This window comes from Athene cunicularia (assembly GCF_003259725.1).
Source record: "Athene cunicularia isolate RWA chromosome Z unlocalized genomic scaffold, athCun1 chrZ_part3, whole genome shotgun sequence".
NCBI lineage: Eukaryota > Metazoa > Chordata > Aves > Strigiformes > Strigidae > Athene > Athene cunicularia.
In genome coordinates this window covers 8,230,908-8,249,355 of record NW_020799144.1, presented here as the reverse complement: position 1 = coordinate 8,249,355, position 18,448 = coordinate 8,230,908, and the positions used below count along the sequence as shown (strand labels likewise).

The 18,448-nt window shown below is 40.1% G+C and overlaps 1 protein-coding gene across 1 annotated transcript in view; it reads right to left on the bottom strand.

Moving 5' to 3' along the window:
- The window catches only part of PLPPR1 (phospholipid phosphatase related 1), a 73,235-nt gene extending 67,970 nt beyond the window's left edge, over positions 1-5,265 (bottom strand). Inside the window, exon 1 of the mRNA XM_026866656.1 lies at positions 5,156-5,265. Coding sequence (XP_026722457.1) covers positions 5,156-5,218 — 63 coding nt within the window. The 5' untranslated portion in view covers positions 5,219-5,265. The remainder of the gene's footprint in view (positions 1-5,155) is intronic.
- Positions 5,266-18,448: the final 13,183 nt, after the last annotated feature.

Here is an 18,448-nt window from a genome sequence, read left to right as displayed (position 1 = left end):
GTCGTGACTGTTTTAAATTTAGTTATTTTTCAGAGCTCCCTAAACCCTGCTGTGATGCTGATGACAAATAGGAGTTCAAGAGGCACTTGTCTCACGCAAATTATTTCAGTACTACAGAAATTCTCCTGCTGAAGGGTAGTTCAGCTTTTGGCTTGACTACATGAAATACTGGCAGGAAAAATGGAGGCAGGCAAAGAAGAATTAATTCTTTCTATGCTGCTATAAATCGAAACATTTTTTTAAAATTATGTTTGAACTGATACTTGGAAGATGATTCAATCTGTCCAAAACTAAACCCAAAAAGTAAAGGAAAATTTACCCCACTTAAAGAGACCCTATGAGGCTGTAATGTATCTACAGTTCAAATCAAAGTTTACATCAGAATACGTGTAAGACTAGAGCTTTGTATTCTGAAGCATTTTTCATTATATTCATGGAGGAAAAGGAGAGAAGATACTTTCCTTACAAAATCTTCATTTGTTGCAATGTGATATTATGGAGTTGTCAAGAAGAAAAAGTTTTCACTCTGCCTGCAAAAGCTTTCCTGAGGGCAGAACAATGGATTTAGAGTGAAAAAGTAGAATCTTCAGATTACAGAATTTGAAAGATGTCCAATGTCTGAAGTTTTAATGGTGTTGCTTATTAAGAGCATACCCTTACTACCTTGTCAATGACAGGATTACAATAATCCACAGTAAAGCACAATGTGGCACATACATCAGTCATATTAAAGTCACTTGGTATTCAGTAACTCTTTGATCAGTTTAAGACAGTTTAATTAAATCTTGTGCCAGAAAATCGCAGTGTTTTCATGAGCAAAGACACACATCAGAAGCACTTGACCCCTCACACCCTGAAACAACTCAAGCCCTCAAACCTGGGCTTACAGTGTGAGAATCAGAAGAGGGAAAAAGTAAGTAGAAAGCGCCGCATCAGCACAAATCCCAGAATAAATTTCTCCTTTTATTATCTAGAGAGCCATTACAGTTATAACTGCCATTGACAGAGAACAGATGAGAGGGTTTTCTTTGCAGGAAAAAGAGGAAGTGTTACTTCCTTATTGCTTCCTTTAAAATCATAATTCAAACAGACACAATGGCTCAAAAGTTGTTCACATGCCTTCTTCCTCCTGAAGTCACGTATAGTTGTGGGGATGCTGTTTACTCATACTATGCAACTATCCTTCCAGAAAACTGGGCCCACTGTGTACAAAACACACCCCAGCCAGTTGTGATTTTACCTGTCCCCACGTTCAGCCAGTACACGTGTGGATGTTATGGGGAAGGATGTAACACAGCATTTCTTGGATCAAATCTTGCAAAGCAGGGTTGCAAAATAATGAGACAGCTGTGCTGAAATGTCATTAAAGATGTTTCTGACAGCACTTTATCACGCATATCCCAGCAGGTGAAAGAGGGAGGAGGTGCTCCACAAAGAGTTTTGGCAACAAATGCCACTGTAAGTCAAAGTATGTGAAAAAGTAAGACTATGTGAGAAAATTTTTCCTGTCATCCCAGATGCTGCTTCTCCTACTTTCTCTCATGCTTGCCTACAATACATGAGACCACTTTAGTGATCAGTCCTGGCCATCAACAAATCCTCAAACAGGCTGCTGTGTACGATTTGCATTTTCTGGAATGGATCCAAGGCATACCAACAGTTAGGAGCTTTATAGCCTCTGCTGCATGCTCTGTGTCTATCAGCAGCTCCAAAGGGCTCTGGAAGCTACTGGAGTAGGGCATTCTGCTCTTTGCACTTCTATTTAACAAACGTCAGCAGCTAACAGTATCAGTCCTCATGGACAGGTACTCAGCAGTCTGTACACTGCTCAAAGCAGTGGCACATATTCAGATGAATGAGGAATGAAATTGATCTCATCTTGTTGCAACCTCTTACATGTAAACCAAGGCTGGGTGAGGGCCTCCTGATGGCTCCTTTCACTGATGGTGGCTCCAAGCAATGCTGCAAAGTCGGGCAGGGAAAAGTAGAATGTTATTCTTCTGTACGTCCAAATTAATTGCTTATGTGTTTAACAAAATATAATACCAAATCTTCATCTGGTGACAAATGACAGACTGTCATGACAATCATACACTTTAAACACAATAGAGAACCATCTAGAATGCTGCCTGCATTATTTGGGAGAGGGACTCAGATTTGATAAGTGGCTGAAAATTAGTTTAATGATTCCCTACTCATAATGTGACATTGTGTTTCAATTAGGGAGTGAAAACGTTGATTTAACATTTCTGTCATTGTAGATTAGACAACACGTGCTATTGCTATATTATTAAAAAGTTCATACTTTGAACATAAAAAGGAATTTGTAGAGTCAGGCAGCTTTTATAATGAGCCATTCACCTTCAGGTCAAGTTTCATGCTAACTAACTGCTACAAGTTAGTTTAGTGTAAGGAAAATGAAATGGGGAAAAAAAAAACGTTAGTAAGTATAAGTGTACAGACTGAAGCATAACGGTATTTAAAATGTCCAAACTGTTTGTGAGACCCCATTTCCACCACTGCCACCACAACTTCTTTGAATGTACACTCTATACTGGGCAGTTAGCAAACATCTACTGGCAGGGCATCTGACATGATGATCAAGGCTCAGCACTTTTTTTCTTAAAAGCTTTTAATCAGAGGACCACATTCCATGGAAGACAGTCGGGGAGACAGTACATTCTGGGGAACAGGCCTATGATAATATTCACTGACCATCTCTTTTCCTACTCGCGATCACCTAACATGTCTGCTGCTAGATCATCTTCACATGGGAAAGTATTATCAGGAAAGCAGGCAACATTTATTTTTAGCTGTACTGTATGCACCTTTGGCAACTGCAGCAAGACGTCACACAGCTAATCAATTCTCATGGTTGCTTCAAAGCTACAAAAATAGGACCCATCCTAACCCAGGCAATCCAGCACAGGGTTTGGTGTCTAAGGCAGCTCATCTAAAAAGCACTTCCTTTAGTCTCAGAAGCACAGCAGTAGAACAACACCCTCAGCATGCCTTAAGATTTACAGGGACTTTTCAGACCGAATGGCTACTATCAATCATCTCTGCATTCCCAGCAGGAAATTAGATTTCCGATTGTTTAATGCCACAATGCTTGACATAAGTCTATGAATTTGCAGTTCCAGTAGTGCTACATTAAAAATCTATACTGTGGTCAAAGAGGGAAAGAAATAAATGTTTTCATCAAATGTAGCAGAGAGAACATCTTTTCAGAAACTAGCTCTCTGCTTTTGATTGATTTTTAATTTCAAATTCTGTTTTAATCAGCAAGGCACATATAAGAAAGGACAAGGAAAGTACACATGGGGCAAAAAATTCTTTCCTCTTCCTCCCCTAAAAAGATTTATTCTTATATTCATGTTGGTCTTGCCTACAGTAAGGACAATTTATATCTCTGTCCTAGGCTGCCAACCAGGCTCATCATTCATACATTTAGAAGACTATAAATTTTCCGAGCTCCTTGTTTATGCAAGAAATTTGGGACATCTTATTCCTGATGGTATTTATTGGGTTTCTTCTGAACTTATTACTGTTTTTTTTTTCCCCTCTTTTAACCTTTCTTTCTCTGCCTGATGGATAAAGTAGTGACCCATTGTCTCAGCCAGAACAGCCCCTCAGTTTCCCTGGGGAGCAGAGACAGAGATTCTCCAGGAAGTTGGACATAATGTCCATGACAAATCCCTGTGAAGTACTGCAAGACTCAATCACCTTCCCACACTGGTCTCTGCCATAGTGGCAGCTGGGAAGGCCCTATGCCAAGCTTTACTAGTGGTTTTATTATGCTTTTACTCTGTCCACCTTCGAACCAGATTCCTCATGCAAGGAAGGCCCATCCAAGTCAAAAGGAAAACTACTACTTACATTAGATTAAGCATCCAGGGATTATCTGACTGTGTTTTGGACGCTAAGCTGGTAGTACAAAAAGTAGGAAGTGCATATAAGGGAAGTGTATCTCCTGGCTGGAGAAGACACTATGAGGAGGGGACTCCAGGTGAGTAGGGGTTAGAGAGGTCCTGCATACCACTGCATGCTTTTCCCATGTCCCTGGGGAAAGATCAGTGCTCAGGAGCTCTGGAAAACAACAATTCAGAGTGACCTTTACACCTGCTGCTGCAGCACTCTCAAACCTTTCTAAGATTGTTGTGGAAATGGGCTAAGTATTACACAACACCCAGCATCACAAGTAGTCTTTTGCCTGTTCTTAGTGCTTCTCTTGTGGAAGAGCACAAGTCACCTCATAATTTGGGGCCAAAGAGTATTGCATCCAAGCTACATCAGGCTCTGAAGACAGTCAGTCACAGGCAGTTATCTCCTCTTCACCATCTAAATTTGATGGAAACTTTTACCCTCTTTGGAAACCAGGAGTTGCCCCACTTGCCAGGAAAACCATCCCAGATTTTAAGCACCAGTTGAACATACACTGATTTGGATACTTATTTTGGGCCAGTCTACCAGTGTTAGTGTAGAAGTACCACAAAAAAAGAATTTGTACAGAGTAAAATAATAAGCCAATTAAAAAACCCCAGTCTATCCTTAACAAAGATGTGGAGCCATACTCCATGGTAGGAACAACCACTCCTGTAACTTCACTGCTAGTCAGTTCACAGCCCTTGTGCTAGCCAAGCTCCTTCATTACCCTTAAAGGAGAGGCATACCTCATCTAAATTTTATGTTCTGTCTGAACTGAAATCAGAGCAGAGTGTTGCTTCCTAAGGCTATGAACCATTAGACTGTGGGATCAGACATTTCCTTAAACAAGGTCTAGTCCTTGCACAGCAGCAAGATGGATATAGATCTGAGGAAAAATGGGAAGATGAGCAATCATGCACTGCTGACCTACATCTGCAGCTCGTGCCCACTCTGTACCAAATGCCACAGGATTAGCCGATAAATCAGGTAGAGGTGAGTCTTGAAAGCAGAGCATCTACTTGTTCTTGCACGCTTGTACCTAAGATCTGTCTAACTCATGCAGGACTGTTTTCAGGGGCACTTGAAAGCACTAAGTACAAGGATGGATATTCACATTATCAAGTAAGAAAGCATTCTTCCTTACAAACAAAATGGTCAGCAAATTACTTAATTCCTTCATGGAAGAGCTCCCTTCTATGTAGGCTTAGCAACTGAATGCTGCACTTACCTCAACAAAGATGAAGCAGGGGATGATGGAATAACTTCTCTGGGTATTGTTTCCTAAAGCCATTTCTCATCACACTTCTTGGGGAGGCACTGTTCAAAACTTTTATTATCCTGAAAAAGAAAAGATAAAGGTGATTCAGTATGTTTCACATTTTTTGCAAACTCCATACTTAACACAACAAGGTTCGTAACATGGAGCACTGACATACTGAACTAGGGATACAGACTAAAAAGAACATCAAGGTCTAACCTGTAGCCATACAAAATAACCTAAGGCAGCAGTCACTTTTCAGCACAAAAGCAAGAGACAGACACAGGTTACAAGATGCATCATCTACACAGCAATAAGGACTACAACTATTTTCCTTAATTACAGTCCACTCTCACGCAAAGGCTTCTTCCCCAGGATTGTAAAATCACATTTTCAGTGTTTTCTAAATCAAGACATTTTGGTAATTAGCTTGTGAACTTGTACTTTAAAAGACATACTTAGAGTACAGTAATTGTACACATGACCAAAATGTTTATCTGCATGAAGTGTGATCTGCTCAAGATGACAGCATGTCTCAGGCACAGAAAAAATCTTACAACAAATACAACAAAAATGCAACAAAGGTCTGGGCCCTTACTGCAGAGCCTTTCTAGCCTGCTATAAATTTTTACATTAACCTGCAAAACCTATCTACTTAGCGTTACTTCAGACTACTGGCTATTCTAATTAACATAACCTTATAACGCTCTGCACTAAGACACTTAATCTCTCTCTACAGCACAAAAAGTAGGAAAGGAGAGAACAGGGCACTAACATGGAGAATTTTTACTGAGAGTGCATGTGCTTTTCTGCATGCATGGGGTAACACATCAAGAAGCTGTCTGGTTTAAATGATTTTAGAAAGAGGAATAGGATAGCAGGGAAGGAGGGGCTGCAAGAAGCAGCATGTAGCTCAGAGCTGCTAGGTGCTTGCACAGAGCATGAGGCACAGAAGAGAATGGAAATCCTTTACTATCAATTTCACCGTAAGCATATCAAGCAAGAGCATAGATATAGGTTGGACCAACCACCCTTCCAACACTCACACAAAAGCCGTGCCCTGATCATACGCATCTCCACAGGACAGGGCCAGAGGAGAGGATGGAGGTTAAGCTGGTGTATTTTCCAGAGGATGCTTTGCACAACATCTTTCCCCAGCTCTTTGACCTCACTGGCATCTGGGTGGCAATTCAAGCCTTGGCATATGGAGCCTGTGAGGTTCATGAAGGGGTCAGTGCTTTCTCACCATCTCTCAGCCGGGTTACTGGAAGAATTACTATTATCAGAGCACTGAGTTCAGCAGAGGTTACACAACTTGATTGAGGAGCTGGATCAGCTGTCAGTGCTTGCCACCTGCACCATGACACAGGCTCTTGTCTTGCCACCTATGAACTACTTAATGTATTTCTTACCTCAGCTCTTCACAATTTGACTCAGAGCTGTAAAATACACAATGTATATGATGGGTTTTGTAATACAGTTCTAGGCACAGCACAGCTATAGTGACTCCAGTGAAGCCACATCCTGTGTCAGACTGGCTTCTGAACTATTAACCATTGAAAAATGCAGTTCCATATCCAAGTATTCAGGAAATGTTACCTGTGACATGCTTCAGACACTCCCACCCTACACTGTATACCAGTTCTGAAATACAAATGTTCTGTATTTTCAAAATGTCTGTTTTTCTAAATATATTTCAACTTTACTTAGGAGATAAAATGGGGTTTATCTCAGAGGTTAGGGTCATTGTTTAGAAAAAAAGACAAGGTAATACAACCCCATTTGGTCTGTGGAAAAAACTTCCAACCATTCATTTTTAAACAACACTTTCATACCGTCAGCTCTGGTGCCATGTGACTTTCCCTTTAACTTGGCAAACATGGTGTGCCTGGTAGAATAGTAGGTTAAACAGTTAGAGCAGCTTACAGAGCATTATTCTACGAAAACTGTTTTTGTATCCCGGAGATACTCTGTCAGCACCTTCTTTGTAAATCCTGTTTTTCAGATGGCTTAATGCAAAGATGTTAATACCTCAGCACCTTCATGAATCCTTTGCCAGATCAAGCTTAGAAATAACCAAGATTTTCCATAACACTGTCCTCTAACTTCAAGCCATGCCTTCAGTTCCAACTGCCAGGACTGCTGTGTGCTCCTAATCAAAGCAGAGGGCTGCAAGCCATCCCAAAAATTTACGAAACATTCTCAACATGCAACTGAAAGCAACTGCACAGACTAGCAAAGAAGCTGAGGGTTCTTAGTAGTCATATAAACTCACCTAATTTAATGCTAGGGGAGTCCTGATGTCATAAATATGTATCACCATGTCTGTTCTTTTAAGCTTATTGTGCACCACTGGTTTAAAAAACTGCACTGCCTATGGGAACGCATTTTATGTGTCAGCTTCTCTCCTATGTGATGACATATTTGTGTCAGACGTAAGTAGTCAGAGACCAAATAGTTGCCTGATCAGGTTAGCTAATTCCCAGGTTGTGGGAAAACTCTTAGCTAGCCTGTGCTTGTCATAGCAAGTCTTTTCATCATCTCACTCAATAGAAGAGGAGAGGGGAGGAACAGTGTGATCTTGGTGGGAGCACCATCTTTGTCTCTCTCCAGCTGGCAGTGAGTTCTCTAGTGACACAGACAGCAAATCACAGATTATAGCAATCCCTAGATGCTTCAGTAGGCAGAGCAGTCAGAGATAACCCACTTTTGCCCAAAGAATCGGGGAACCATAATAAAATGTAAAACAAGTGTTCAGTGACAGTCCTGTTTTACAATCCATTAAGACCTCTTTGCATTGAATAAATTTACATAGCGCAAAGCCTCTGACCAAAGCAACAGGAAGTTACAGCTATAATATTAGCATCTGGTATTGCCTTCTCAATTTTTTTTAATCAATTTGACTCAATTGTTAAGGAAGTCATGTTAGCAAAACTATAAGAGGCTTTGTAGATCCCACTAGCTGTGACCTTTAAAGGCCTGGTATGTGAGCACTGCATAAGAGTAGAATTGGTCAAATCTGTTCTAATTAGGGACCACTGTAGAGAGAATACTAATAATTTGTAGCTCTGATATTATCAGGTGCTTCTATTCTTTAAACAATATATATAATTGTATAATACAACATTTGTGAATTAATTAGCATTAGTTAGTTCTCATCTAGATCAATTTACCCCACATGCATTTTCAGAAAGCTCCTGATCTACAGTGTAGGAGGTTATTGCCTGACATCTCCTGGGAGAACAAGTGGAGACATAGAATATACATAAGTGAATTGAAAATTAACTGAAAAGGGCAGCAAAGAAAAAAGAATTCAAGCTGAAGAGATTTTCTTGCCACAGGGATCCATCCAGGGGAAAAAGTATGTCAAAGAGTGGAGGAAAGAAGAATGTTCTAAAAAAGGGTAATTTTTTTACAGGTTACTAACCAGCAGAAGAATTTCTAAAAGCCCCATTCAGGTATGTTTTAAAGCTTTTTATGTGAGCATGTGGCAGACAACAAAAAGGACATATCTAGGACAAACTAGCATTTGCTGAGGTTTTATAGTATAAGCTTCTGCAGCAGACACAGCATAGCTGATCGTTGTTCTGTGTAAGCAGTGCTCAAACCAATTAATTGCTGTTTCATTCCTCAGGAGACAGTGGTCAGCCTTACGTTTTTTAAGCTACGTCCTGCATAGGTGAGAATATTAACTTTATGGCTTTATATATTGCTACAGTGGATATCTAGGAACCCATGGAAAATACTAAAATCAAGAATCCAGAAAAACAAACTGGCACCATTTATCATATTTTTCAACCTATGCTTTGTTTAATCAATACCAATGCATGTTTCTTCTGGCTCAGAGACTGCCAGCCTGAAATGCAGTGACAGCTGCGCAGACTAAGATAGCAGTGTAGCCACTGGCACACACGGGACATCACTGCAGAATCCCAAATCTGCTCAAATGAGGAGGGCAACCACTGATCATTTGGTACCAGGATGTGATGCAAGCACAAAGAAACGGACTGGATTTCCTGTCTCTCTTCACCCATACCATTTCATGATCTTTCAGCGTTACATGACGAGGAAGACAAGTCTTGTATTTCTGTAACAGTGTAAAAGATACTTAAAATGCAAGCATTTCCTCTTTTGTAATTTAGTTTACCCTTGCATTAACAATTTGCAACCATTCTGTTGGCAATTGGTTTCAAATTATAAAGATCTTTATTCTCATTAAAATAAGTATTCTATTTACAAGTCAGAAAAAATCACTCAAACTTCTGCACCAGCCCATCAAGGATTAATTTGCCCAACTGAAACATGAAATTGCCCATGTCAAACCTCCATTCAACTAAGAAAACTAATTCAGACTAATGCCACTGCTGAAGATGATTATCCAAGCTTTTGCAGAGAACTGTACCATTATAACTATTATTTATTACACTAGCCCTTACAGATCTCATTCTAAGTGGAGTTCTCTACTTCCTGTGGGGGAAACAGAGCCAGAAGTGTTGAAGCAATTTGCCAGATGTCACACAATGATTCAATGTCTAGGCTGAAGAAAGACATTATTCTCACACTCCTGTCGAGTGGTCCATCCACTTGACTATACAGTCTCTATACTTGAAATGTAGTTGCTAATTCTTGCCCAAGAACTACGCAGATCTCATTGTTCATTTAAGTAATACAGGCTTCCTTTAGCCTGCTATTGAAAACAAACTGGGTTTCCCTTACTGAAATCATGACAGAATGCACATCATAACTTTCTAAGAGCAACGATCAAACATACACCAAGACGTGACAGCCTCACATCCTCTCTACGTAACTTCCCCCCTGGCATGTCCAAAGGCACCTCATTATCCCAGTGCAACCCTCACATGAACATGCATGTAATTCTGAACAGGTTGCAACAGGATAATAGCGGGTTAAAATCTCTTTCCCAAAGCTCTTTTCCACATAAACCTAATCAATGCACACAGAAGGACCTAAGAAATCAAAGGTAAGATTTTCCTGCAGAAGGCAGTCATAGCTATGTAGTGTTTTCTTGGCTAAAGTACAGACATTTTTAGTGTTTTCAAAGTAATAAGAAACACTGAGTGGTGGCATGAATCATTCCAAAACCCAAATCGTGTGAGGAAAATTACAAATGACATTGTAGCATGAAGACCTGTTTGTGATTTCGTTTGTCTGCCTTGCGTTGAGACATAACAGACTGTTTGTTGGTGTTAATGCATAAAAACAGTAAAACTAAGAAAACAGTACCAAGTCTGCAAGAATTAGAAGGTGTCAGACAACTGGCAGTCAGTTTGCTGTCTCAATGAACCAGAACACACTGGTTTTGACCTACAAATGAGAAAGTTATTCTTTGGATCAAGTTGACCTTGATCTATGGAAATGTGTATATACACACGGAGCTTGGGCAAGAGGGAAGACACTCATTTAGCTTCCCATCATCAAAGAACTCTTTAGCCCATCCACAATAAACTGAGAGGCAACGAGCCACCAACACCATGGCCACCAGACCAGTAACATGGTGTCAGACTAATGACATTGTATGTCCAAACCCTCACTAACATGTGTGAGTCATACTTGATTTTCAGTTGTTAACTAAGAAATTGCTTAGTAGCAGATCACCAGCAAATGTGTGTTCTAAGTTTCAAGACTTCGCTGGTGACTGTCTCCCAGAGCGCTCCTGTATCAGCAGCATGACTTCCTACTTTGCAAGACCACTGAAAAGAGGAGCAGAACTGATAAAGGAGGAGCTCAGCTTACTGGGTCTAGATCTCAGCACAGAATAAAATTTATTATAAACCTTAACAGCATAAATACCTGGTTTCTATCTAAGCTATGGTCATTCAAAGAAATTGGCCTGTCAGTGAAAGTCAGTGAAAGTGCTTCTCACATATGTTGCCACAGGCTCAATGACAAGAAACTAATTACATATCACTAATGATAGCAAGTAAAAGAACAAAAATCTGCCACCAGTATACAAAATAAATCTGCACATGTTCACCATCATAATAAACAATTTTGGAGCATTTCAGTATTGAGCCAAAACCCCACTTTCTCTGATGAGAGTTCTGACCTTTTTTCTGCTAGCAGAGGTCATATTCTAACATTTCTGCACTCATACCAGCGAACCATTTTACGGCAAACAATACCTAAGTGAGATAGTTCACAGCATATCTGAAACTATGATCCTTGGTACAAAACCCACCTTGTTATGAAGAAAGCTACATGAATAGCTCTCTAGATTCCTAAACTATGAATCTCTTAAAAATGTGTTGCTGAATCCCTGATGGCAATGCAGGGTTTGATCCACAGAAGACAGTGATGCCAGAGATTTAAAGAATTCTATTAGGGATGTTTTCCCTTGCTCTTAGTTTCATGTAGAGAATTATCCTGTGTCTAATTGATAAACAGCAGTATAAAATCTATAGACAGGCAGACTGATAACCAATATGCACCACTTATATCTTCAAGTGAGTTCAAGTGTTACGTCAGCATGGCAGAGGCTTCATAACAACTTTTCCCCGCAGGAAAGCAAGTGAAACCTCAATGCCACAGCTGCGACCAACAAAATTTACATTGATGCTACCTGGCCAGAATTTCACACATGTTGTCTTAGTAGAATCAAAAACGTAACTGTAAATAGCAGGTATATGCATGATAACATCCAGGAAGCCAAACAAAATAGCCACAAGCCTTATTTTGAACTCTCTTACACCCACAAACTCTCCCTTGTCCTGCAGGTCTGAAAGTGTCATTGTAGTTGACCTGTTTCCTTTGGTGAGGCATTGAATTCCTTGCAAAAATGGTGAGTATATCACTTACTAAGCATTACTTTAAATAACACCCTCTAAAATGTGGTGTCACATCAGCAAAAACTATGTGAATAAAAAGTTTTACCTCCTATAGCTGATAACGTTTCTCTCTTTCTTGCAAGAGGATTATCAGTGCATGGTAAATGAAGAAGCAAGCTGATGACAAGATTCATTACAAAATTCTTAAAAAAACCCCAACTATCAGTGTCTCAAAAAAACCAACCCAACCACTTAATTTATCCATGCAACTAAATAGACTGATCCTCTCCTAACTTTCATTTAACTCAAAAGAGCTAATTGTTCTAGCTTTCATTTCATCCCTTCAAACTTTAAAGTAAATCTAAGTGAAATGGTTATGCATTATCTTAGGCAAAAGACTGTTTCTGGCCTTTACCCATCCACCTGAAGGCATGCCGTCTTGATTTGGACTAATTCATTTGCCTTGTGAGCTTGTCAGAACAAATGAAAAAGGCAACTGGTCATTTCTTTTACTTTAACTCCATGTATCTTTAAGGACATTTATAGCAATAGACTGCAGGTGTGGTCACAGTAAAGGAGCAATTTATAGACACAAGGGATTCTGAATTCCAGAGATTAGTAATATGCTTAGTTTAAGGAAAATGTATCTGTACACTTTCTGTCTGTAGTTCCAGAAGTAACATATTCAAGATCCAGAACCACAACTGATTGTATTAATCATGGGCTTGAGACTTGGGTACTCTGTTTAGCTCTACGCTAATCACCAGTCTTAAAATACTGTAGAGTTCTAATTTCACTCTCTCATTTGCACAACCTACAAATAAAATAGTTAAGAGCTCTTTTTATTTACAGCTGTCAGTCTTGCAAGGCTCAGGCTGGAACCCAAATATTAAAGTATGACCCCCCTGATATTTGGGATACTATCATGAAGGGCTTGTGACTGACTTTCACCATTTGAAACCAATTCCATTGCGTTTGGGGCCTCTCCATGCAAAGCACTGACAGGCACCGATGCAACTCTGGGCAGTTTCAACAGGAAAAAAATCAGAGCAGCCTTCTCCTCAGGCTCTTAACAGAGTGAACTGGTGGAAAAGGTGGAAGACATTGAAGAGAAGGAAGAAGACAAAAGAAAACCTTAAGTTTTGTAACACCAGGTTATGGAGTACAGGGAGTAACAATGCAACAGTGCAGAGAGGAAAACTGGATAAGCTACAGAAAAACTGCAATGCGATAGAAGGCAGATGAGGAAAACAGATCACAAGTTTTGCCTGTGACAGGAAACCACAAGACTGAAAATTCTATCTACCCTAATAAAGGGATATCAATATAACAGATTCTAGAAAACACTTCCCCTCCTCTCCCCTCCCAAATTTCTCAGGGTTTTGCAGAAGATATTTTAATATTAAATAAAACATTTTTATTTTAAAATTATTAAAATTAATTTTAATAGAAGAAAAAAAATCCAAAGAAATTTCCCACATTCAGATGAAAAACTGTACTTTATTCCAGAAAACTGCTAGTGTTGTTTTGTTTTTTTCTTTTCAAAACATACTCAGTCAACAGTCCTACTGAAACTTATTGCGCTACTAGAAAAACAATTGGTTGCTTATGTGTCAGCAAGAATAAAGTAATGGTTCTTTATTTGTAATAGAGTTTTACAGCTCCACACAGAAAGAATTTTGCGAATCCCAATATTAAAAACATATTTCAAATATATATACTACATGGTCTTTCTGTACGCCATTCCTGCTGAGCCTAACTACAAGCAAGCCAGTGATTCACTCATTTGAGTGCAATCACTGAGTAATGACCTTTTTATGTGCAGGAGGAACTGAGCAGCTACAGTTCCACCTTAGCTGGCCAGCAGGGATTTCCTTGATGCCATGAGCAGCTGGCACTAGAACAGATCTAGCACAATCAGTCCCGGCACCAGTCTGCCCCTGCTCCTTGTCAGTTCCCAACAGGGTACGACTAATCCAGCTAACAGAGATGAAAGAAAGGTCTATGGGATGCTCTGACTGGCAAGTGGACCAAGAAAAAAAAGAATGGCCTTTTTATACCTCTCCTTGCTGAACAAGCAGTGGCGTATCCTTCTCCTTTATTTGAAGGAAGAAGCTTGTGCAAGGTGCCAGCTACTCAGAGACAGCCTTGCGAATGTGCTCTCAAGGTGACACATTAATGGCTTTATGCAATAGAAACCTTCATAATGCAAAAAAAGGGGGGGGGGAAGGAGAAGAAAAATAGTCGTAAATTTTTCCTTTCCTCTTTTTATCACTGTGTCCATTATACGCACAAGGGAAGCAAGTATAACTGCTGCTACAGGCTGAATAACGTAATTTGTCCACTTCTAAGGACAGTATTGTGCTATAACTCATGCAGATTATGTGGGCCTCAGAAACACAATTAGTCCAGATTCATTTATTACCCTCCAAAAAAAAAAAAATTCAGCAAACTAAACAAAAAATAGTTAAAAACCTTTTACAGACTTTGTAATACCTCTTCCTTCTCTGTGGTTTTATGCTCACCACAGACCCCTCCTTGAGTGCTATGGCTGATGGCTTTAGTCTGCGATGGGAGAGACTTATAGAAAGCTGTCAACGTCCTGAGCTTTTCTCCAGTGAGAAGGCAGCAAAGCTGACAGTGGAAGCTTATTCCTCTTTAGTCTTGGATACAATTGGGCTTATTCTTATACATTTTCAAACATACCTTATAATTTGCTTGCTCTATAGTCTTCTAAAATTCAAAGTTACATTCGTATTTGTTATACGTGGTATACTTTACATATTCTTTCTTTGCTCTCATTTTAACACCTAAAACAAGCTTGACTCACACCACGGCTGCATTGCTTTAGAGACCATTGGTGGGTTGGTTGGCTCTGTTATCACCTTGTGCCCACAGTTCTAAGGCCTCTGTGAACGAACATCCCATGTTCGTTCTTCTCCATAACGCATTTTTATCCGAGGTTCAGACAGTTCATTTTACACAGAAGACTGACTTGTTAGTTCCACGTATTAGGTTGACAAATACATGAAAATTATTATAGAAATAGGCACTATATTATACAATCATATAAAAGTCAGCTAAAGTGAAAACTGCTTAGATAACAGCTATCACTTTGTTAGACATTTGCTGTTACAGTTAAAAAGACCAGAACAAAGCTCCAGGCAAGCCCTGACAATGCAGATCTGACAAAACCTCTTCCTCACAGATTTAGTTCAGAATTGTGTTCTGTTACTAGAAAAGGCAATATAGCATTTGTCTGTCCACAAGGCCACAATCCCATTCCCCAGCTTTTGATAGACTGCAGAACACAGGCTTTCACTTATGAATCCAGCAAGGCTGTTGCAAACCTTTCTATGGAGTTAAGCTTCTGATTAGGGCCAAGTACTGGAACATGTACTTCACATATTTATAGGCACTCCCTGAACAACTCCATTCACCACAGCTGTTCTATACGCAGCCTAGTTGATATGCAGATCTTGTCCACAGCTATTGTTTACAATGGTGCTCTCCAAGCTTTTGTAATCTTGAACCCGATCAGTAAAAAAATTTTAAGCATACACCCCAAATGTATGTAATTTATAAATCATATACATGTACTACTGTACTAACATGTTATGTAAATTACAAAACATACAAGAAAAGTAGAAAATAAAAACTATGAGCTAAAGATGAGATAAACATTGTTCTAAAAATTAATGGTACAAATATATTTTCTTCCACACCTCAATGGACTGTCTTATGCACCCACTGTGGGGCATGCACCCCACTTTCAAGACCACTGGTTTATAAGACCACAGACAGTCTGACAATCTCTTCTGACCTAAACATGCTTTTAAGTGGCATATACTCCTTCCTCCAATGCAACTTTTGATATTCCTTTTAAACCTCACAGAATTCAATGCACCACCTCAGAATGACTTGTGGCTGCAGGGGATACATCTAACCCAGCTTTTACAGCCACCCACTAAGCAGCTGTAGTGGAAGCTTGCACAGCATTTTATCATTCAGCCATGTGTGCTGGTTTTGGCTGGGATAATGTTAATTTTCTTCATAGTAGCTGGTATGGGGCTCTGTTTTGGATTTGTGTTGAAAACAGTGTTGGTAACACAGGGATGTTTTAGTTACTGCTGAGCAGTGCTTGCACAGGTCCAGGCCTTTCCTGCTCCTCACAGCACCCCACCAGCCAGGAGCCTGGGGGGCTCAAGGAGCTGGGGGGGACACAGCTGGGACAGCTGACCCCAAGTGACCAAAGGGATTTTCCATACCATATATGACACCATGCTCTGTGTATAAAGCTGGGGGAAGAAGGAAGGGGGGACATTTGGAGTGATGGTAGTTGTCTTCCCAAGTCACTGTTACTGGAGATGACTGACCACCTGCCTGCCAATGGGAAGTGGTGAATTAATTCCTTGCATGTGGCTTTTGCTTTACCAATTAAACCGTCTTTAACCCAACCCATACGTTTTGTCACTTCTACCATTCTGATTCTCTCCCCCATCCCATTAGGTGGGAGTGAGCAAGCAGCTGGAGTTGCCAGCTGGGGTTAAATCACAACACCATGGTAAGGCAAATACTCCTTTCTTCTTTTAAGAAGCAATTCAGTGCAGATTTTAAGGGGCAATCAAGCCTGGTTAAAATTCTGGGGTCAGTTCAATATTTTTTGTAACAATTTGACATGTCTCTGATTGCACATTAGCCTTTCTTCCCTTATTCCTTAACCTTCTTATTTTACAGCAGCAAAGGGTGCTCCAAAATTCACTTTCAAGATTACCAGTATCTCATTAACAGAAGCACTGGGGCATGTGACCCTCTACTCTGAGTGAAGGACTGGGTTGAACTAGGTCAAACTACAGGTCTCTGTCCACACCATCACCCCTTTTGGAAGGTGTTTTAGTAACAGCTGTGATTAGGCATTACATTGCCCCAGTGCTGCACTTGACTTTTTCACCTCACCTTCACAGTCTCTTAAATCCCAAACCTCTCTTTCAGGATTTGCATTTCCTACAGGATTTAGGCTGCTGCTGGAGCCTCTTTTATAGCTGTTGTACAGGGGTGTGTGTCAATCTGTCCGTGGCAGCAGGTGGGGGTGGGTGCTCAGTCTCTGTTTTTGAGTCCTAACTGCCTTTTCTCTTGTAAGGCAGCCTTTATTGCCTCATTCTCTTCCAGCATTTGCTTCCTCAGAGTAGCTGTTGACAGTCTTTATGGTACTGCATAGCACTTTTAACTTACTATTTCACTGCAAACTACATTTATGTTTTACTCTCTCCCAATTTACATGTTCTATCTCATTTTCTCTCTCTTTTTTGTCCTTCAGTTAGAAGTTCCTCATCTGGCCTCTTCACCACCATTTCTCTGCACATCTGATTCCTTCACAGGACAGTTTTGGTTGTGCTTTTTATTGCAGTTTTGCAAACTCTTGGTCAACACCCAGGACTGTCCTTCAAGACTCTGGATTCTGAGTCAGTACAAAACTGTATAACCCCCATCCCTAGATGTGTCATCTTTTCCTATGAAAACCAACAAAGTGAACATTTAGGGAGCTGCATGAACAAGCTTCCACTTTCACTCTTGAATAGTCTAACAGTAAAAAGATGTAAACCTGTTTTGCCTTTCTCTTATAGGTGTTCCTTGGTTTTCTGTTCTTTATCCAACTTCGTAGAAAAGCCTCCTCAAAGTAAAAATAAAAATCAAATTTGGGACCTAAGTACATTGAAGGAGAGATGCAGGGAAAGGCCTCTGTTCACCTATGGCTATAATGAGAACACTTTAAACCAGTATCAGCTAAGGCTGGGCTTCTGTCTGGCTCCACCTTTCTCAGACTCTCACACAGCATAGGCTGACACCTAATTAAACCCAAATTTGCCGAGGTTGAGCTCCAACCAGATTAAGACAAGGAGGCAAAGACCATCTTTTCCCTCCTCTGTGTTTTTCCCGTGATTCTTTCATCATCAAGTTGTCCAAAACTCAGTTCTACATTTTAAGTGACATACTTATCAAGTCCACAGACACACACCTAACCTGCTCCTCAGTGATGCCCCAACACAACATGAAAGCTCCCAGAATGGCTTGCCTGCTTTCTCTACCAACTTGATGAACTTGTGCCTTCTATATAGGCCAAAGAAAAACACCTTACATCAACTTAGGAATTTATTGTTGGCCTAACTGAAATATTAAAGTTAATTAAATTACTTCAGTCTGTGGCTTGTCACTAGCAGTGGATAGAAGGGGGCACATTAGGAGCTGTAGTAGGTCCCATTCACAATTTCTTCACAAGTTTAAACCTGTAGTTCATAAATGGAGGCTCAGTCTTTTTAGCTGTTCATGTCATGTGTCAATTATTCATTCATAACTCCATCATAATTATGATTATTCAATAGATGATGGGATCGTAAGAGCTGCAAGTTTCTTCTTGGAGCTTCCAGTGGAGCCATGTGATGTTGTATCAACCCATTTATTAAGCTAGGCATCAGACATA